The following is a 22,887-nucleotide window of genomic DNA, read 5'->3' on the forward strand; positions in this document are numbered from 1 at the left end:
TTCACAGCACCTTTCAAGTGCCTAAATTGTGATCCTCTCCGGAGTGCCAGCTCTGTGGTAGGTTTCCAGATTTTCAGCACATGCCCTTGAGTTGTTTAGAAACAACTGTTTTCTAGGTTCTGAGATGAAGACCTGGAAAATTGATGGAACTCTAACCAGGGACTTTTTCTTCACAGTTTAATAGTATATAATCGTCTAATATTCCTAAGTCAGCAACCCAGTTTTTCTTCTCAATGAACCACCTAATACACTCTACATTTTGAAAAGATCATTGCAGAGATAAAACCAACAATAAAAGTGGGAAGCCCTACCATCCCAGCTTCTGATCCATAGGCCCTAACTCTAACTATACAGAGTGGAAAAGAGGGACTAGGGAGGCCATAGTGGTTGAGTCCATTCAGGAGGATGTAGGGTAGCAAAACAGCATTGTATCCCACTCCTATTCCTACTTTTAAGAAAGACCTATGGTTTCATAATAAATCACATGGGTTTCAGAGGGATCTCCCAGAAGGAAACCCAGGAGAAATCTACTTACTACTAAACAGGTATCCAAGATATAAACAGGTAAGTATTTTGGAAGGGCTATAACATTTTTCTTTCTTTCTTTTTTTATTTTTTAAATCCCCCCCATATTTTTTATTAAGATATTACATGTGTACATATCTTCCCATTGCCCCCTGCCACCCCACTCCCATACTTGCCCTCACCCCCCAGTGTCTTGCGTCTATTGGTTATGCTTATATGCATGCATACAAGTCCTTCGGTTGATCTCTTATCTCCCCCACCTCTCCCTAACCTTCCTGCTGTAATTTGACAGTCTGTTTGATGCTTTACTGCCTCTGTATCTATCTTTTTGTTCATCAGTTTATAATGTTCTTTATTATCCACAAATGAGTGAGATCATGTGGTATTTTTCTTTCATTGACTGGCTTATTTCACTTAGCATAATGCTCTCCAGGGCTATAACATTTTATTCTCTGTCAGTTATAACATGAAATGTCCCACTGATTTCAAAAATAAATTTCGTCCTTAAATAATTTTTTCTACATATTCCAAGAGGACCTTCCACATGGCTTTCCAACTTTGCACAAACCTCTAACTTTAATTTATACATCTTACCATTCCTTGAGGCCCTGGACTTCAAATTTCAGGTCTTGAGCTGAGAACGTTGCAAAAGAAAGTTGTACTATAGAGAAATTAATCTGTGAGCCTTAATTGTACCTTCTGAATTCCAGACAGAGTTACTGGCCACATGGCAGTTTCTGACATTAAGCCAAAATTTAAGCTGGATCCTCTAACAAAAGTACCCAGCTCCCATGGCAAGAGGTAAGTAATGAACATATTAAGGTGATAAATACATTACAATAAGGAGTTATTAAGGTGATGAATATATTAAATACCCATAAAGGCTGTGATGAAACAAGTTAGAATGCTCTTCAAATATCTATTCCGTGAGCCCTGACCAGTTTGGCTGAGTGGATAGAGGATTGGCCTGCAGACTGAAGTGTCCCGGGTTCAATTCTGGTCAAGGCACATACCTCGGTTGCAGGCTTGATATCTTGCAGGAGGCAACCAATGGATGTGTCTCTCTCACATCGATGTTTCTCTCTCTGTGTCTCTCCTCTCTCACTTTCTCTAGAAATCAATGGAAAAACATCCTCAGGTGAGGCTTAACAACAACAACAAATCAATTCTGGGATAAATTGAGTTATGAAACAAATGTGAATTGAAGATAAAGATTTTTATGAAAAGTATACATGTCCTTTTTGATTGGAGAGACAAAGAGTTCTCCTTCCTGTTCTCCCAAATGAGAGGCTATTTTTGTGTGAGGGGACAGAATACCCTAGAGGGCTTAAGAAGTTGTCAGTTATACTTTAAGATGTTTTGAGTGCCAGTTTAAAAAAGAATACATTTAGAGGATCATAAAGAAGACCTAAGCCCCTAAGCAAGTCAGAGTGTAAAAGGTCTGTAGCTCAAATATGGCCAGTAAAATGAAATCTAGTTTATGGTGGCAGTGTGGGGGGCCAGGGGGCAGCAGGCCTGTGGGAAGAACAGTGCTATGGGCAGGACAACATCAAAAAGAAAAAGAAAATGAAATCTGATAAGTTAGTGATGACCTAAGCTTGTACTAAAACTAGGAAGGGAGCCCTAACCGGTTTGGCTCAGTGGATAGAGCAGGCGTCCTCAAACTACGGCCCGCGGGCCACATGCGGGTGTTTTTGCCGTTTTGTTTTTTTACTTCAAAATAAGATATGTGCAGTGTGCATAGGAATTTGTTCATAGTTTTTTTAAAACTACAGTCTGGCCCTCCAACGGTCTGAGGGACAGTGAACTGGCCCCCTGTTTAAAAAGTTTGAGGACCCCTGGGATAGAGCGTCCGCCTGTGGACTCAAGGGTCCCAGGTTCGATTCCGGTCAAGGGCATGCACCTTGGTTGCGGGCACATCCCCAGTGTGGGGCATGCAAGAGACAGCTGATCAATGTTTCTCTCTCATTGATGTTTCTGGCTCTCTATCTCTCTCCCTGCCTCTCTGTAAAAAAATCAATAAAATATATTTTAAAAAATAAAAAATAAAATTAGGAAGGGAGGTTTGCCTGTGACACTAACAATAGCTTTTTCTTAGTCTGATGGATAAAAAATTCCCTAAACAGTAGCCACCAATAACTGAAAGTGAAAGCCTGATCTATTCGTTATCAAATCATAAGAAAAGCCTCTCTCCTCTCTCACAATTATCCATTTTCTTTGCCACTTTGAGAGTATTTCTCCTATTATCCTTTTTCCCCCATTTATTTTCAGAGAGTGGAAGGGAGAAGGAAAGACAGAGAGAGAGAAACGTCGATGTGAGAAACACATCGATTGGTTGCTTCCTGCACCCACCCTGATCAGGGCTGGGTATTGAGCCTGCAACCAAGGTATATGCCCTTGACTGGAATCAAACCCAAGACCCTTCAGACCTCAGGCTAACACTCTTATCCACTGAGCCAAACAGGCTAGGGCCTAGTATCCTTGACTATGCCTTTGCTAGAGGAAGATGTTACTTTTCTAGAGGGATGTGGGTAAGACAACCTTGTAGTAGCCCAATCCCTTCATCTCATTATCCTGCATTGAAGTAGTGACTTTCTTGTCACTGAAAGTAATCAAGCAAAGACTAGATAATACCACATGTAGGTTGAATTCCTACATGAGATGAGAGGCTAGCCTGGGTTTGCTCCAAATATAAGATTTTCCAAACCTTTAAAACATTATAAAATAATAACACTATTTACCATGTTTGATCCAAGATAAGGCTTGAAATTCTGCCAGACTATCCTTTTTTTAATGTAGCTAAAAACAAAACAAACAAACAAACAAAAAAACATTTTATACTGCCTGGCCTTTTATTTTCCTCTTGCTTCTTTCTTTTAAAAATATATATTTTTATTAATTTTAGGGAGAGAGGAAAGGAAAGGGAGAGATAGAAACATTGATGAGAGAGAAACATCAATTGGCTGCCTCCTGCAGGTCCCCTACTGGGGATTGAGCCTACAACCTGGGTATGTTCCTTGACCAGGAATTGAAGGGTGACTTCTTGGTGCATGGGGTGATGCTCAACCACTGAGTTACACCGGCCAGGTTCTTTCTTGCCTTTTGAGAACTTTGTATTTTTGCAACAACTGCATCTTTTATATAATGCCCCCAAATTTTTTTATCTCTAGAAATACAATAAATATAAAGTAATCTATCCAAATAAAGGCAAACTTGAGTTTTCAGAAGTTCAGGTAGGAAATAAAAAGGAAACACTAGAAGAAGAAATCAATGTTAGTAAAAGCTGAAAAAATAAGATTAATTAGATAAAATTCCATGTCAAAAAAGTTGAGAATGATACATTATGAGACCCTATTGCCTCTTTAAGTCTCTTTTTGAAAATAAGTTGAATCTACTAGATACATAGAGGGTAGTAAATTCATAAACCATAACTTTAAATTTAACTACTATGTTCGGTATTTCTCCTAGTGCCATTTTTTAAAACTGCTTCTTATAAAAAAACAGACATTCCATATTTTAAAAACTTTTAGTTCTACTCATATCAAAACTAAATGTATTTTAAATAAAATAAATTTATAAAATTGGAATAATTATTATAAGTTTACTTTGAAATTACCATATTATAAGCAAACCCATTTTTTGTAATATATCTTTATGTCCCTAAACTAATACTGCAAATTTACACAAAATATCTCTATAGTAATAAAACATCTATAGTAATGAAAGTGTAATGTGCTAAATAGACCGGACAGCCGTACGACCTTCCAGATGTCATTCTGGACATTCTTCTGGACAAAGCCACCGCGGCCAAGGCAGAGGCTGTTAGAGCCGATCAGGCAGGCAGGTAGAGGCGGTTAGGGGAGATCAGGCAGGCAGGCAGGTAGAGAGGTTAGGGGTGATCAGGCAGGCAAGCAGAGTGGTTAGGGGCGATGAGGCAGGCAAGCAGAGTGGTTAGGGGCGATGAGGCAGGCAGGCAAGTGGTTAGGGGTGATCAAGCAGGCAGGTAGACGAGCAGTTAGGAGCCAGCAGTCCTAGATTGTGAGAGGGATCCCCCACAGGGATCGGGTCTAAACCGGCAGTTGGACATCCCCCGAGGGGTCCTGGATTGCGAGAGGGTGCAGGCCAGGCTGAGGATGCCCTCCCCCCGCCGCCCCGTGCACCGGGCCTCTAGGATATATTTACCTCTAGTCTCTCATATGCTGGTAAAAAATATAATTTGGCAATTAAAGTCATAAAATAATCATGGATTCAAACTTTTGCTATAAGGATATTCACCATAAGATTACTTAAACTAGTTAAAAAATTGAAACAGCTTAAATAGTATAGGGCTTGGATTCTTGAGCTTTGGAGTCAGATAAACCTTGTTTGAGTCCCAGGTCTTCCTCTTATTCTCTGTGAGCCTCAGTTTCCTCTTTTGTAAAATGAAAGAAATCTCATATTTTTAAGGGGGTAAGGGTGATGGGCAAGTATAGAACAGAGGGAATTGGACCTCAGTGGCCAACATTTTCTCACTGTCTACCCTGTAGCTTCTGGCAAGTGACTAACAGGTCCCTTAGATGGTATGACTCTAGATATATTGTGATGCTTACAATCATTCCAGTCAGCAAAAACTGATGAATGAAACTAATATTTGCTGGTTTCAAATATGTATTCAATCTTTTCATATTTTTTCTCAGGGATAAAGATTTATCAGGATCTCTCCCATGCCAATTAGGATACAAAGAAAGGAAGTTGAATGCTTCACAAATTCAAGGTAAAGAGAATCATTCCTCTGAATGAAGACATAAACAAAAGCCCCATAATATATCTGATCATTTTTTTTCTCTGAGAGATTAGGGATTTCAAGGGTTGTCTACTGTACTCTGTTATTTGAGAGAGAGAGAAAATTTAATTCAATATCTAATTTGTGGGAAAGGAGGGGGATTACTTTCAAGTAAACATCTTCCGCCCCAGCCAGGTGGCTCAGTTGATTGCAGCATCAACCTATGAACCAGGAGGTCACCGTTCGATTCCCAGTCAGGGCACATGCCTAGGTTGTGGGATAGATCCCCAGTAGGGGGTGTGCAGGAGGCAACCTATCAATGATTCTCTCTCATCATTGATGTTTCTATCTCTTTCTCTCACTCCCTTCTTCTCTGAAGTCAATAAAATTTTTTTCAAATTAAAACCAATATGATGTAAAATTTAAAATAAATTTTAAAACATAACCATGCCTACATGCACATTACCTCTCTGACATCTCCTACACCTTCTCTCCTCTTACTTACTCTGCTCCAGCCACACTTATGTCCTTACTGCTCCTGGAACATGCTGGGCCAATCCACCTTAGGGTCTTTGCTCTAGCTCTTTCTTCTCTCAGATATCCACTCCCTCTCACCTATTTAATACAAGCAACCTATCCCTCAATCCCTGGTACTCCCAGTCCCCTGACCTTGCATTACTTTTCCATTTTTCTATAGCACTTACCACCTTCTAACATATTACCTAATTTACATATTTATGAAATAGCAGAGATCTTTTTCTGTATAGTGCACAAAAGTTTCCTCAGCACCTAGAGCAGCACCTGGAACATAGAAGGTATACAATAAATAATTGTTGATGAAGCTGCATTAATGCCTGAATGCCTACTAACATGCTCAAAATACAAGGAAAAATAGAAACAAGTCAGAGGTGGTTCCAGTCCTAGAGAGTCCTTCCTTTCATCAAGGGAGAAAGATGTAAACTTTAGACACAATCATAAGGCAGGTATCATTCTCTCTATAGAATTAATCACTCTTGCACGTGAAGATCTAACACTTGAATGTGATATGAAATGTTTTATTTTGGTGCCATTTGGGATATACTTTGTTCTGGGCTTATTTCTTCATTTGCTAAAAATTTTAGAAACTACATTCTAATTTTGGCTCCAGTTAATTAATGCATTGAGTATTTCTTTGAAAAAACTTTGTGTCTATACAACACATACAGACCTCAGATTTCTCTAGGTTTGAAGTCAGGTGGGCTGCCTGGTTCCTCTTCTCCAGGCTTTAACACTGAAATGAAGGTGTTGGCCAGCCTGGCCTCTTATCTGGAGGCTCTGGAGGAGAATCCGCTTCTGAGCTTATTCAGGTTTTTGGCAGAATTCAGTTCGTACAGTTGTAGGGCTGAAGTCCCCATTCCCGTGCTGGCTGTCAATCAACAGCCTTTCTCAGCCCCTTATATCTGTCTTGCATTCCACATCACATTGCCCTCTACATCTTCAAACCAGCAACAGTGGGTCAAGCCCTTACTCTGATAATCCAAAATCCTCTATTTTAATTACATCTGCAAAATCCCTTTTGTCATGTAATGTAATATGTTCACAGACTCCAATAATTAGGGTGTGGACATCTTTCAAAGGTCATTTCGCCTACATGTTTGGTTTTCTACCAACTGGTTGATTCCAGTTCAAATCTCATGCAAGGACACTGTCCTTCTTAAGGAATGTCTATTAAGTACTCATATTTCTCTCAATATATTTTCAGAACATGATCTCCAATCAACTGTATTGTCTGTCCTAGTTCCATTAGAATATGTATGTATTCGTGAATAACTGTCCTAACTTCATTCCACTTCCCCAGCCTTCCAAGATGCCTACAACTTCTTTACCAAGGATAAAACTGGCTGTATTGATTTACATGGAATGATGTGCACTTTAGCTAAGGTGGGAATGCATCTAACCAAGCATGATGTCTATAATGAATTAAAATATGCTGATATTGATCGTGAGTACTTTAACTTATCATTGTTTTTCTCATAAAAGCTTTCCTTACGTATATATTTTCCTCTCAGGGACTTTATGAACATGAGAAATGAACCTCACTTATTTGCCAAAAGTACATATGTATGTGTTTCTCTTTAAGGAGATCAGTGAGGTATGTATACAAGTTATGAAATCAATGTAATGCTTCTTTGAAAAATCCTGTGTGGAAAATAAAAGTGGTTGCCATATTTCAATATTGAATTCAGATGACCTGTCATGGTGTACATTTTGGAGGGTGCCTTAAAATAACAGATGCAAAGGCACTGACAATCTCAAAATGCCATGTTGCCAAGGAAATCCAAGCCCTTTGTTTCTGTATGAATCATAATTTACAACAAATCTTTCTTCCATTATTACAACCCACCTGTATTGAATTTCAAATGCCACAGCATGTTTGTTGATATTTTTATAGCATGCAGACAATGTTTTCTTTGCATATACTGACCTACTAATTAGTAGCCCAAACTAATATGTTGTGTGGGAAATACATTCAGAATATTATTTTCTCACACCTCTTCCCCACCCAGCTGCCAGTGCCCTATTCAATTTGCATCAGTTCCCCACATGAGTCCATGTCACCAGTTAGTTAAAGCTTCACTTGTTACCACTAACTGCCCAATCTTCCTATTCTTTCATTGAAACACACACACGACTCTAATAGCACTTAATTTTAGAGGAAACAATGTACAACTTGGGGATGTTATAATAATAGAAATATTAGAGGTATAGAGTGGAAAGCAGGGGTGGGTTCCTTGCAAAATGGCAAGTCTCTAGGAAAGGAGTGAATGGATAGGACTATAGTGGTTAGGAGCCCCTGGTTTGATGTTTTCACCCCACAATTGCTTCGGTGAGCTGTGGGTGACTAATGTAACACTAAGACCACTTCAAGAAGACCTGAGCACATCTCCAACCCTAAAATGCTCTGATCTTAACTATTAGATGGCCCATGATGTTTTAATTTTTATATTTAAAACATAATTTGATAATTAAAATACATCTTATACCCTAAAATACATCTTATACCTTAGATTTCTGTTGCAGGAGATGGGAAAGTGAATTTCTCAGACTTTATAAAGGTGCTAACAGATAAGGACCGCTTCCTTAGAGCTGTGGGTAAGTAGAGATACTACTGAATATATAGCAGTTGGAGTAGTTGCCATTCACTGCATAGTAAATATTATTCATTTCAGCCTCCAGTCATGAGACAAACCAAGAATGTGTACTCAGGAGTGTGACTTACTTTTGTGCTGCTTCTCCAAAACTGTATTTGCTGAGCAAATTGATACAGTTTTAGATTTAACTTAAGTGTATCAAGTCCTTCTGCAAGAGATACTATTTTTTTTTTATCTCTAATGAGAGCACTCAGGCAGTGGTGTAGAAAAATTTGTTTACCTTTTATAGTATTTTAATTCTTTACTGAGTACGTGTGCTACTTTGGGAGGCACTCCTTTTACAAAAGAAAAAAATTTAGAGAAAAGAAAAATGTTCTGTCTCATGCAAATTTGGGTGTACATAATTTACTGTTCCCCAAAAATATCCTCCTCACCCTGAGGAAGCCTCTGCCCTCAGTGCAAGGGCTGTGGAGAGTCTGCTTGAGGTTAGAGGGCATGTTCTCAGATAAGGTTATAAATAATGTGAGGGTAAATATTTTTATTAGTCCTCTAATGGTTTGTTTATGAGTTTAACAGGTGCCTTGGAAAATCTAATCCTATTCATATCATGTTTTCTAGGATAAATACATTCCAAATTCCAGATACTGTATATTGTTTTGAAAATATACCCATTCATAGGCTATGCACTGTCCTTAAAGCAAACAGAACTTATTGCTTCAAGTACCACTATAGTAACAAGGATTTGCCTGCAAGCCAGAGATATATTTACCAACAACTCCTTTACCTAGAACAGGACAATTGTCCTTAACATATAATTCATGTTTATGTTAAATGTATTACTATATTTACTTAGAGGCCATTGAACTAAAAGTCTTTTTTCAGTTCCATGATTATTTTGTCTATTCAGTAATAAAAATGACCTTTCTATAATAGAACTGATGTTGAAAGTTTTTCTAAAATTCTCAAGTCTTTGATTTGGTATTAATTTTGTAAATACAATAAAAAGACTGTCATTTTAGTACTTTTTTGATTGATGATTTTTTTCGGAAAGCATTTTGAATCTTTTCTTTTTCCCCTTCATAGTTCCAGAAAAAGACAAGTGTTTAGATTTTGCTGGCAACCCAGGGATCCTGTTGTTTGAAATTCTATCAAAGCTTGTAGAGATGTCAGCCTTACCCAGAAAGGCTATAATGGAATTAGTAAGGTAAGGGGCAAAAAGGATCTTCTCAGAAGCACCTATGAGGATGTTAACAAGACAGTCTCCTCTCACTAACATTCTACTTCACAGGGTCTGCTCCAAAACAAAGATGTGTGGGCAGATGGTCACATGCCACAACATGAGACTTCATGACTTTATCCCCACAGTACTGACCTCAGACCATCTTGGGTCCACACTAAGTACCTAAGACAGCTAAGAAAGCTCAGCCTTTCCTACCCTAAGCTAGGGAATCCCAGGAAAATCAGACTTTTCCAAGGATGATTTGGGGTGGGCTTGGAAGTCTAGTTTGAATACAAAACACTCCCATTCATGCTAGAACTACTAAGGGCTTTCAAGAGGTCCTTTGAGTCTGAGAGAAGGCACAGCAAGTTCAGACTTCCCAAAGTAGCCTTTGGAGTGGAGCAGAGCCAGATACAAAATGAATAGAAGATGAGGAAGCATTCTCACACCCAAATGAGTCTTTTTCCTGGGAGGGAGGAGGGGAGGAGAGAGAGAGAGAGAGAGAAATATTGACTTGTTTCACCTATTTATGCAGTCATTGGTTGCTTCTTGTATGTGCCCTGACGAGATCCAACCCACAACCTTGGCATATCAGGATGATGCTCTAACCCAGTGGTCAGCAAACTCATTAGTCAACAGAGCGGCAAACTGTTTGCCGACCACTGCTCTAACCAACTGAGCTACCCAGCCAGGGTAACCTGGTTGGTCTTGGGAAAGAGGAAGGAAGCCAGAGCCCAGGAACTACATATATAAAATAGTCAAGTGGGTCCTAGCCAGTTTGGCTCAGTGGGTAGAGCATTAGCTTGCAGACTGAAGGGTCCCAGGTTCTGTTCCAGTCAAGGGCACATGCCTGGGTTGTGGGTTCGGTCCCCAGTGGGGGGCGTGCAGGAGGCAGCCAATCAGTGATTCTCACTCATCATTGATGTTTCTATCTCTCTCTCTCCTCCCTTCCTCTCTGAAATAAATAAAAAATATATTTTAAAAAATCTATATATAGCCGAAACCGGTTTGGCTCAGTGGATAGAGCATCGGCCTGCGGACTGAAGGGTCCCAGGTTCGATTCCGGTCAAGGGCATGTACCTTGGTTGCGGGCACATCCCCAGTCGGGGGTGTGCAGGAGGCAGCTGATCGATGTTTCTCTCTCATCAATGTTTCTAACTCTCTATCCCTCTCCTTTCCTCTCTGTGAAAAATCAATAAAATATATTAAAAAAAAATAATAAAAATCTATATATATATACTCTAACCGGTTTGGCTCAGTGGATAGAGCGTCGTCCTGCGGACTCAAGGGTCCCAGGTTCGATTCCAGTCAAGGGCATGTACCTTGGTTGCGTGCACATCCCCAGTAGAAGGTGTGCAGGAGGCAGCTGATCGATGTTTCTCTCTCATCGATGTTTCTAACTCTCTATCCCTCTCCCTTCCTCTCTGTAAAAAATAAATAAAATATATTTTTTAAAAAATAAATAAATAAAAATAAAAATAAAAAATCTCTATATATAAAAAGCCGGCGACCGGATCGCTGTAACAACTGAAATGACCGATCGCTATTGCGGCCAATGAACCGGCCCAATTTGGGGGTGGGGCCAGTCGGCCAACCTCCCACGGCCCCTCCCACCAGCTGCCCCACCCCCGATGGGCCCCCACCACCCCGATTGGCCCGAAGCCCCTCTCCCCAGCTGGCCCCGCCCCTGATCACCCTCCCACACCAATTGGGGGCAGGGCCCGCCGGCCAATTGCCCAAAGCCCCTCCCCCCAGCCAGCCTGGCCATGATTGGCCCGATCGGGGAGGGCCAGCCGGTCAACCTCCCGCCATCTCCTCCTCCCGACAGGCCCAGCCAAACCCCACCCATGCACAAATTCGTGCACTGGGCCTCTAGTAAATAAAATATTCAAATGGTCTGTGGCGAATATCAGTAGATATTCTATAAATATCACAGAAATAGGCATTCAGTAAGTAATAGTGAATGACTATACAAATTATATTTAAAATAAATTTATTCAACATATATAACTTACAATTTGACTCTCCCCTTCTCCGTCCCCTATTTGTCTAGTAGGCACTTTTTCAGTAGAACTATAGCATTTTTTTATTTCTGGATTACCTTATTTATTTATTTATTTATTTATTTACTTACTTATTTATTTTAGCTATTTCCGAAGAAAATTCCAAGAAACCACCTCAGGAATATTGTGGAATCCCTCCCCTACGGGTTATGGAAAAAGGAGATTTAAGCCAGACATGTGCACACCTCTGACCTCAAGCACGACTGCTTTTGCTAATGCTGCCCGGATTGCAATAATGAAAGAAAAGGATTTATTCAGATATCTTGAGGAGCTCAGGAGTAAGAGCCATTTATTTTTTCCCCTCTATTGTAAAGGATTCATTTGTATATTAATGGTCAAAAATAAATATGAGAGGCTAAGTGCTGTAAGAGCAGGTCCACAGCCTGTCTTGAGTGACTGGTCTCTGATACCCAGATATCATTTGAAAGCAAATGTATATATTACCTGAGTCCTCAGATACCTGGATGAAGCTGAGAGTCTGTGGAGGGGTGGGAGTTGGGGGGCACAGGAGAGTAAAGAAAGTGGGTCATGGCACAGAGAAGTGTAGACAAGGCAAAATAGATGTCATATGTATGTCTTTCATGTGAATTTCTTCTTATATTATTTGTGATAACATTTTGCGTGTGTGTGATAACATTTTTTATCGTTTTAGGATGCAATCCTCCTTCAGATAACCCATATTCAAAAATACCCATCTTTCCATTGTTTCCTAATGTGGATGGGCTGGTAATGGGAAAGCCATTCAAAGACATGCAGAAATTAGAAATGCTTAGGAGAAAGGAGCCTCTGACTTTCTTTGATAACTACTTTTTCCATAAAAGAGATTGGAAAACACAGGTGAGATTTAGATTTTGTCACATCAGTTAATTTAAATACTTGTGTTGTTTTTTTAATTGACTTCAGAGAGGGCGGGAGAGGGAGAAAGAGAGAGAAGTATCAATGATAAGAGAGAATTATTGATTGGCTGCCTCCTGCACGCCCAACACTGGGGATACAGCTCAATCCGGGCATGTGCCCTGACCGAAATCAAACCATGAACCCCTGGTTCATAGGTCGATGCTCAATCACTGAGCCATGGCAGCCGGGCTAACTACTTGCGTTTTTAAGTTCTAAATTAACAGAACTAGTAACATGTTTTTTAATGACAGATATTTTTAGTCATTTTATTTCAAACTAGATTCCATAGACATAGTCCTAAATTTAAGTTCAGGTATAAATATTTAATTTCAATAAATAGTTAAACTTACTGAAAAATACAATCCTAGGCTTGGGGTTGGGGGATGGGGAATATAAAAAGAAGAATAAAAAGGCCCTCAGGTCCTACGTCCAACTGTTCTTCCATCAACTCGGGGACCAGAAGCTGCATTTTGGTCTCCCTCAACTGGCTCTAGATCGTGGTTGGGCCAGACACAACCCAAAGGAACAATGTTGTGATGGAGGGGCCGTCCTGCCCTTGGACTGGAACTCATTTATACACCCAGCTGAACCTTCTGGACCTGCTTCAAGCTCTGTTGCCTTTAATCTATTTGCCTTCCTCTCAAGGTACACTTGATCATCATGAGTTTTTTTGTTTTGTTTTGTTTTTTTATCATCATGAGTTTTAAGGTCTCAGGCAAGTATGCCCTAGTTTCTGGATATTCTTTCAAGAATCTCTGGCCTTGCAGCAACCTGGATGGAATTGGAGAACATTATGTTAAGTGAAATAAGCCAGTCAATGAAAGAAAAATACCACATGATCTCACTCATTTATGGATAATAAAGAACATTATAAACTTGAACAAAAAGATAGATACAGAGACAGTAAAGCATCAAACAGACTGTCAAATTACAGGGGGAAAGTTAGGGAGAGGTGGGGGAGATAAGAGATCAATCAAAGGACTTGTATGCATGCATATAAGCATAACCAAACGGATGCAAAACGGGGGTGAGGGCATATATGGGAGTGGGGTGGTGGGTGGCAATGGTAAGACATGTACACACATAATACCTTAATAAAAAAAATTGGAAAAAAAAAAAAAGAATCTCTGGCCTTACCTTGGTTTATCACAGGCCTTCCAGCCTTAGAAACAAGATCAAGCTTTGACTAGAGACTAGCCCACCCTGTGGAGCATCTCTGGGTTTCAGAGATCCACGTGTGGTTCACATCATTATGAAATCCCTAAAAGGTCCCTGTAGGCATAGGTTTAAGAGTCCCAGACGCAGGAGGTGGGAGAAAAAATAGGGAATTGCTCATCAGTAGGCATGAAGTCAAAATTATGCAATATGAATAAATTCTAGAGATCTGCTCTACAACACTGTGCATATAGTCAGTGCTATAACGTACACTAAAAATAGTGTTGAGGATAGATCTCTTGTTTAAGAGTTCTTACCACAATAAAATAAAAATAATTTTTTTAATGAGTCCCATGATGATCACAAATGACCTAAAGTCAAGACTTTGTCTTTAGCTCTCCAAATGAAGTCACAGCCACAGGCAAATATCATTGACAATATGGCTTATCAGTATTTTTTAACGTTCCAACGTGCAGCCAACATTGAAAACCATTGCTCAATGAAAAGGGAAACAGTAAATGAGGGGCAGGGACAGAGCTGTCTATATAACTTGTAAGGCCTAATGTTAAATAAAAATGTAGGCCCCTTATCCAAAATTATTAAGACCATAAAGACAGCAACAGTGGAACATGAAACTGAATTAAGGGCCCTTCTAAGTTTGAGGTCCTATGTAATTGCATAGGTCACACACCCATGAAGTTGGCCCTGGAAAGAGGATAATTGAAGGGATATGGTCCAGGGGACAAATAAAGATACAGGGGGAGATTTTGGCCTTGGAAATTAGGAAAAACTCACATATAAGAGGGAAGGAGGAAAAACCAGGTTCAAGGATGGAGAAATCCTAAGGTGGAAAGAAGAGTAGAAAGGGTTCATATTAGATAGCCTTGAAGAGACAGTCTGAGGGAGTATGAAGGTCTAGTTTTCTATTGGTTGCTATGAAGACTGTTAACAGTGAATGAAGAAAAGTAATATCAAACAGTACTGCAGGTCTGGACGAAATTAGGCAATATACATGTTCACAAAAGCAATCAGCATATTCACAAGATTTCTACTGCATTGTTCAGCAGTCCGGGAACAAGGAACACGGACGGCTCATTCCCATGAGAAGTCTGGGAGTAATATAGGTTGTACTCCATGGAGGACATATTCATTTCAGTGCTGTGTGATGGCTTGGAAAGTTTGAGTAAGGATGGATTTGGCTCCTCTCTACCCTCTATATCCATACCATACATAAATCATCTTAAAGTCAATACTTCTCTTATGAGAAGGCTTTATCATTATGAAAGAGAATTTGCTAAATGCCCATCTACACTTGGGACAATACCAGGTACCCCAAAACACCTGAGAAGTGCTTTAGCAATAACCTTATAAATCATAACAAACCCTTTCATAATACAATATACTTCTATTTATTATGTCTTTGCTGTATAAAATACATCACTAACCTTCTTTTAAAATGCGCATCAAGGCAGCAAATATAAAGCCTATCGACTCTCCCTCCGGCTACCCATCTGAGATCCTCACCATTGACCAAATGTTCAAGAAAAAGCAGAAATGGACAGTGACTGATGCAGCTGCTCTTAAACCGCATGTGAGTACTCACAGTTGAATGCCTTCCCAGAAAGCATTGACAAAAATATTTTCCACTTTAATACTACAACCATAAAACCAAGAGGCTTTTTTCCCCTCTAGGTCTTTAAAATAAGACATAGATCATTTCTAAGTTTTACCTGTTGTAATGACATTTAAAAAAAATTTTAAATTGATTTCAGAGAGAGGAAGGGAGAGGGATATAGAGAAACATTGATGAAAATCATTGATTGACTGCCTCCTGCACACCCCTACTGGGGATTGAGCCAGCAGCCCAGTCATGTGTCCTGACCAGGAATCAAACCATAACCTCCTGGTTCATGAGTCAACCCTCACCACTGAGCCACACCAGCTGGGCATAATGACATTTCTTGCTCTATAATCAAATGCATTCAAATGTTAACTGTTATAATTTATCCTGCTAATCACCTATGGAGCCATACCCGGCATCATTTCTGGGACATTAATTTGTTTCATGCTGGAAATAGCTACTAGTTAAGATACTAAACCGCCCTAACCGGTTTGGCTTAGTGGATAGAGCATCAGCCTGTGGACTCAAGAGTCCCAGGTTCGATTCCGATCAAGGGCATGTACCTTGGTGCGGGCACATCCCCAGTGGGGAGTGTGCAGGATGCAGCTGATCGATGTTTCTAACTCTATTCCCTCTCCCTTCCTCTCTGTAAAAAATCAATAAAATACATATATTTTTAAAAAGATACTAAACCAACAATCACAGTGAGGGGTACACTCAAGGAATCATGATGAGTTAAAGCATCTTTATTACAACAGCTAAAAGAATCTATACTAATAAAAGGGTAATATGCTAATTAGACCGGGAGACCCTCTGAACGTCCTCTGGGACAAAGCCATGGTTGTGGGGCCGAGGCAGAGGCAGTTAGGGGCAATCAGGCCAGGAGGGGAGGGCAGTTGGGAGCGAGCAGGCTGGCAGTGGGGGGCCCTTGGGGGTGATCAGGCTGGCAGGGGGGGCAGCTGGGGGCGAGCAGGCAGGTGGGGGGACAGTTTGGGGGCAAGCAGGCTGGCAAGTAGGGACAGTTGGGGGCGAGCAGGCCAGCAGATAGAGTGGTTAGGGGCCAGTGGTCCCGGATTGCAAGAGGGATGTCCCCCGAGGGGTCCCAGATTGGAGAGGGTGAAGACCGGGCTGAGGGACACCCCCCCCCCCAGCATAAATTTCGTGCACCAGGCTACTAGTAATAGTAATAATAGTTTAAGTGAGCTTCCTAGGTGCCAGGCATTGTGTTCTTCAAGTGCTCTAATTCACATGAACTAATTCATTTACTTATCACAGTGACCCTTTGAGGTAGGCACTGTTATCATTCCTTATCATTTTACAGATATGCACAGAGACGTTAAGTGACTTGCCCAAAGGCACACAGCTAGGCAATAATAGAGCCAGAATTATAAACACTGTCAGCTTGGCTTCCAGAATCCACACTTGTAACCACAAATCTATGCTACCTGCCTATTTTTGTGACCTGACTTCTTAGTTCCTTTTGTAGTCCACAGAGACAGACTGAGGTATATTTATTTTATGCCGCCTCCCTTCTGTATTTGACACTAATGATAAAACTCTCCTTGACACTTTCTACTTCCTTGGCCTTTACAATACTGGATCTTCAATTCTCCTTGTAGCTCTGTGTCCTTTTCTCTCTCTTCTCTTTCCTGAATGTTCATCCCTAAGTCTTAATATTTCCTTGTTTTCTAGTGTCATGCTGCTGCTCTTCTCATTATATACGCTCATCCACTCATTTGTTCAGTAAATATTTATCAACTGTTAACCAAGTTCTGGGATTAGAGGAGATACCACAGAGAAAAAAAACAAAGTTCCTACCCTCACGGAGCTTAGAGTAAGGGTGGAAGACAGGGAGAAGGAAATGAGCAGTAGTAATTGTTGTGATAAATGGAACTTCAATGAAGGCTACTGAGAGCCCAAGACCTCCAGGCTGGCACACCAGATGCCCCAAGGGCTGAGATGCTTGGGAAGGGGGGGCAGCTGGGGGCGAGCAGGCAGGTGGGGGGACAATTTGGGGGCAAGCAGGCTGGCAAGTGGGGACAGTTGGGGGCGAGCAGGCCAGCAGATAGAGTGGTTAGGGGCCAGTGGTCCCGGATTGCAAGAGGGATGTCCCCCGAGGGGTCCCAGATTGGAGAGGGTGAAGACCGGGCTGAGGGACACCCCCCCCCCTGCATATAAGAGGGAAGGAGGAAAAACCAGGTTCAAGGATGGACCTGTAACCCAGTCACAGCAGAATATTGGGGATCTCTGCATTAATCGAAGGAAAAGCTGGGATGAGAATTGTTTGGATTATTGATCTACCCTACTTATTTCACCTGCCACCTATACACTACTAATTTATAAATTTGTCACTAGCCTGGACTTCTTTCCAGTACTTCTGTCTTACCTCACTGACTGCTGGACCTTTCTACTTCACTGTCTCATAGCATATTCAACTTGACATGTCCAAAACCAAATTCATTTTCTGCATCAAATTGGCTATTCCTTGGGTGAATATCTCAGATATTGATATCTACCATCTTCCCAGGCACTGAAACTAGAGTGCCAGGAGTCATCCTTAAGTTTCACATTTTCCTCATTCCTCACATCTACCAATCACCAAATCTGGCTACTCTCATTCCCCTGAAGATTTTTCAAATCTGTCCTCTTTGCTCCATCCTATCACTACTGCCTTAACTGAAGCCTTCATCAGGTCCAGCCTAGACAACAATCTCCAACCTTGTATCCCTTAGCTGCTCCCCTCTGCCCACTCTCCACACAGGAGATCCAACTATATCACTGTCCTGCTTAAGAAATAATGCTTCTCTCTCACGGGTGACAGGCTTTTCAACTATATGTCATGCTCCACACAATCGAGGAATTTTATCTCACGTCCATCAGAAAGAGTGGTTCACTACAGCGTGATTCTCACTGAGGAAGGGGTTCTCCCCAGCCTAACGGAGACCAAGTCTAAGGGCCAATGACTGGTACAGCAGGTCTTGCCTGCCTTGCCTTCATCCCTCCCTCCCACTTTAAACTTGATGCTTTAGCAATAGCAAAGTGCATTACCTCCCTTCCCCACCAACACCAGGATATTTATTGCCTTTGAGCCTTTGCTAGCCCCTCTCCCTGGAACACCTTCCCGTCACCACTCTCTCAATTTCACAAAATCCTTAAGGACCTATGCAGCTCAGCATCTTCTCCCTCCCTGACCTAGAGTGGACTGAGAGCCATTCTTGGCTCTCTTCTTATATTCAGAGCCTATCACCATCCCACATTTCCTCCTTTAGTCTATTGTGTTATCAACATTCTTATAAAATTTCTTATAATCTCATTATTCCAAAGTAATTCATTTTCATTGTCCATCAACTCCTAATTCCTCAAGAGGAACCACCAATATATAAACTTCGTGACTTTCAAGTAGACTGAGAACATAACTCTTGGGATATCTAGAATTGTGGTCCACAAATCAAAGATATTTTAAGATAACAACTGTAAACTTCTGCTTTCTCATTACAGGTGAAGAGAGCTATAGATACCTATAACTTAGGAGTTGCTCTTGAGCACCGGAAAGAAATGCTAAATTTCTGGCATAAGATCCGAGGGGATTTGGTTGGAGTAGACACTAAAAATGAGTCCTTTTATGAAACCTTTTCTACTTATACATGGTCCTGGAATGTTTGCCAAGAATTACTTTCCCCAAAGGACTTAAGGTTATATGATGCCTGCATGAATAGAAATTCCTTCCACAATTCTTCATTCTCGTCCTCTTCGGATACCAGTGAATGTGACATGGAAACAGGAAGAAAAAGAAAACGGAAAGGTTTCAAAGGGTTTCGACAATGAAATTTCTACATTTTCTAAGCAGCTCATTTCAATCTACTTTTTCATAGATATCAAAATTATGGTTTCTTGATTTTGTCTAGTACATTCTTAGCAGCTGGAAATGTTGACATCTTTTAAATTCTAACGAGTAAAAAAGTTTAAGTCATAATATGGTTTCCCTTTTCTAATTCTTACTATAGTAAATAAATACCATTCTGTTATCTCCCTAGCAACCAGCTGCACTCTGCTGCCCCCATCTGGCTCTGGCTCAACACTGCCTGGACAGGAGAAAAACTGAAAGCAGGCACTTACCTGGACACAGAGCTGCCCTTGTGAGCTCCTAAGGGCCCTCCCAGCAATAAGCATCTGAGTTTATGTGACTATAAATGGCATTAGTTTTTTTTTATTATTTGTCAGGGTGGCCAGAGGCAGTGGATGACAATGACCTTTCCGTTTCCGGGAATAGTAATATCACCATCTCCCAGGGAGTCTTGATTAAATGTGGGTGTTCCTAAGGCTCCTTTAGCCACATACCTTCAGGCCCTCTTAAAAATAGCCCTTCTCATCCATATATTTCTTGTTGTTTCCCTTTAATACATTGAATAAAGCAGCACATAATTATATTACAAGTTAGAGGTTGTAATTATTTTATTGTGGAAATTATATAGAAAACTTACTATTTTAATTATGTTTAAGTGTATATCACCCATTACATTTTGTTCCATTATAGGAAAAGAAAAAAATAAAATAAAATAATAGAAAAAGGAAAGGACATGTTCCATATTGATGGTGCCAGTGGCTTATAATGTAAAATTACAACATTCCAGGGAAAAGCAATAAAGAGAGTGAAGGTAGCAAAACTGTTTAATAAAATAGCCTTGAAGTAATTTTGTGTTACCTTGAATATTCAAAACTATCAAAATATACTTGCCATTATTCATAATATTATTTTGGGAAAAATAACTAACTTTATAGATAAATGACCATGTTTTCTAACAAAAAAACAACAACAAGATTTATGGTTTGACAAGAGTTGCTTGTTTTTGTATGGCTGCGAGTATAACAAGCAATCTAAGAGATTTAATTTGGATGCCAAAATATTAGAATTCTTGGGATACTTCCTTGGACCAAGGGGATAATAAAATAACATTTTAAGTAGATCTGTCCTGGAAAATAAAAAAATGTACACTAATATATTCTTTTTAAATATATATATTTTATTGATTTTTTACATAGAGGAAGGGAGAGGGATAGAGAGTTAGAAACATCGATGAGAGAGAGACATCGATCAGTTGCCTTCTGTACACTCCCTACTGGGTATATGCCTGCATCCAAAGTACATGCCCTTGACCGGAATCGAACCTGGGACCCTTTAGTCCACAGGCCAACGCTCTATCCACTGAGCCAAACCAGTTAGGGCACTAATATATTCTTTATATTAAATTGCCACATACTGTTTGTGACAGTATAAACTAGCATCTCTCTGATGGAATATAGTATAGCAATGGGTACTCAGCCATTCACTCGCCAATTATTTATTGAGTTGCATACTGTGTATGCTGGACCCTGGATCTAGGATCTGGATATATAACAGTAAACAAACAGATAAAATGCCCTGACCTCACAGAGCTTAGTAATGCAGCTAATTATAACCATTGACTCAGTACTTCCACTTCTAGAAATTATTCCTAAAGAAATAACCATGAATGTACAAAATGATTTCGTTATAAGGATGTTTTTCATGTTGAATTTTTAGGTAAGAAACTTGAAGAAGCCTAAATGTCCAGTAAATTATGATACAACTATATAAAACAGTACCAGAATAATGAAAATGTTGTAAAAGAATATTTCAAACAAAATGATAATATGCACACACTATTATTAAGTTTAAAAGCAGGCTACAATTGCTAAAGAGGCATGAGAGAACTTTATGGGTTAGTTCTAAGACTTAATTATGATGGTGGTTGCACAAATATAGATTTTTACAAAAAGTCAGTGAACTGTACATGTAAAATGGATGAATTTAATTGTACTTAAATTATACCTCTATGAAGCTGTAAAAACAAAACAAAACGGGGCATGGAACAGTTTGTTCTGAAAGTAACTTAAAAGTTATTTCTACAAATAAATTAGAAAAAAAAGACAGGAAGGATAGAAACCAAAATGTTTAATAGGTTAAATTAAGGATGGGCCGAAACCGGTTTGGCTCAGTGGATAGAGCATCGGCCTGCGGACTCAAGGGTCCCAGGTTCGATTCCAGTCAAGGGCATGTACCTTGGTTGCGGGCACATCCCCAGTAGGGGGTGTGCAAGAGGCAGCTGATCGATGTTTCTCTCTCATCGATGTTTCTAACTCTCTATCCCTCTCTCTTCCTCTCTGTAAAAAATCAATAAAATATATTTTTAAAAAAATTAAGGATGGGATGGGATATTTTTTTTCTTTTGTCTTACCTAAACCTTCTAAATGTTCTATAATAAATACATATTTATGTTGCAATAAGTAAAAACCCCCCCGAAAATCTGATTTAAAATTAAAGTTTTAAAACCAGCTTTTTCAATTATCTAGGGCTGCTACAAGTGCTGTCCAGGTTCTATGAAACCTTAAGGAGAGCAAATTACGACACCAGGGTGCTTTCCCCAAGCCCTTCAGTTCCAGAGCACATACTTACACCAACCAAAATTTCCACGGACGGAAACTGAAAGAAGAGCATGAAACAGTTAACGACCTCTGACCCGGGTTGACACCCAAGGCAATAATCCAAACTGGAGTTCTTAACCTTTACATCCTTGGAACCCAGGCCCCCCACTGAGCTAGTAGAGTTCTCACTGCTCACCAGCAGAGGGACCCTTAGCTCCTCTGGAACATAGGGTGGTATGAAGTCTGATGACCACAGAGGACTCAGCCATGTCTTCCAAATTTCTTCGAAGAAAATATTTAAGTGCTTCAAAAGATGAACAAAAATGAGTTGTAGACGTCAAAGATAATTGTATGAAAGTATTAAGTATTAGGATACTTTAGAATAGTTCATGGGGTGGGGTGGGGTGGAAGAGTACAAGGAGGATAAATGGTGATGGGGAAAAATAAAATAATTAAAAGTTTTTTAAAAAATATATATCAATAGGGCCCAAGTCGTTTGACATTTTAAATGACTAATTATTGGAACTAACATAAGTAACTGAAAAGTCAGCTCTCTGCAAGAAATTACGAAGTGGGGCAATTGATTAGGAGCCCTAATAGCTTTTGGTGTAGGGAGAAAAAAAGTCTGTAGATGAGAGAACAAGATGCCAAGAATAAGCATAAACCAACCATCATATCTGCAAACAGCCTTGAGAAAAGATAGAAATACTTGTATTTATTTGGAAAGGAGGTTTTGTTCAAATTGTTTCGAAAGACCATAACAATGGCAAGTCTTTTGTCTTCAAACTACAAGTTCTTCACTATCTTATCTTTTTTATTCACTCGTGTATTTTTCTTGGCGATTAGAGAGAGTCTGGGAATTGTTCCCATTTCTTTGGTGGGAGAGGTATAGAAGAATCTCTCATTGCTCCCCTTAGTGGTTTTTTTTTTTCTTTTTGAATATATTTTTATTGATTTCAAAGAGGAAGGGAGAGGAGAGAGAAACATCAATGATGAGAGAGAATCATTCATTGGCTGCCTCCTGCACGCTCCCTACTGGGGATCAAGTTTGCAACCGGGGCATGTGCCCTTGA

The 22,887-nt window shown here is 40.0% G+C and overlaps 1 protein-coding gene across 1 annotated transcript; it reads left to right on the plus strand.

Moving 5' to 3' along the window:
- Nucleotides 1-1,240: 1,240 nt before the first annotated feature.
- EFCAB3 (EF-hand calcium binding domain 3) lies at nt 1,241-19,346 on the plus strand. Its single transcript, XM_054709495.1, has 9 exons — nt 1,241-1,326; nt 5,202-5,278; nt 7,125-7,268; nt 8,348-8,419; nt 9,502-9,622; nt 11,785-11,978; nt 12,353-12,537; nt 15,221-15,343; nt 18,872-19,346. The coding sequence occupies exons 1-9, from the start codon at nt 1,253-1,255 to the stop codon at nt 19,196-19,198; spliced, it is 1,317 nt and encodes a 438-aa protein (XP_054565470.1). The 5' UTR covers nt 1,241-1,252; the 3' UTR covers nt 19,199-19,346.
- The last annotated feature ends 3,541 nt before the right edge of the window (nt 19,347-22,887 follow it).

The sequence above is a fragment of the Eptesicus fuscus genome, chromosome 20 (assembly GCF_027574615.1).
Source record: "Eptesicus fuscus isolate TK198812 chromosome 20, DD_ASM_mEF_20220401, whole genome shotgun sequence".
NCBI classification, from domain to species: Eukaryota; Metazoa; Chordata; class Mammalia; order Chiroptera; family Vespertilionidae; genus Eptesicus; species Eptesicus fuscus.

What these genes read in the sequence shown, in the direction of transcription:
- EFCAB3 (XM_054709495.1), top strand. Translation starts at nt 1,253, where the DNA reads ATGGCAGTTTCTGACATTAAGCCAAAATTTAAGCTGGATCCTCTAACA. An exon ending in AAAATATGCTGATATTGATC is followed by an intron (nt 7,269 to 8,347) that starts GTGAGTACTTTA and finishes TTTCTGTTGCAG; the next exon opens with GAGATGGGAAAGTGAATTTC. An exon ending in ATATCTTGAGGAGCTCAGGA is followed by an intron (nt 11,979 to 12,352) that starts GTAAGAGCCATT and finishes TTATCGTTTTAG; the next exon opens with GATGCAATCCTCCTTCAGAT.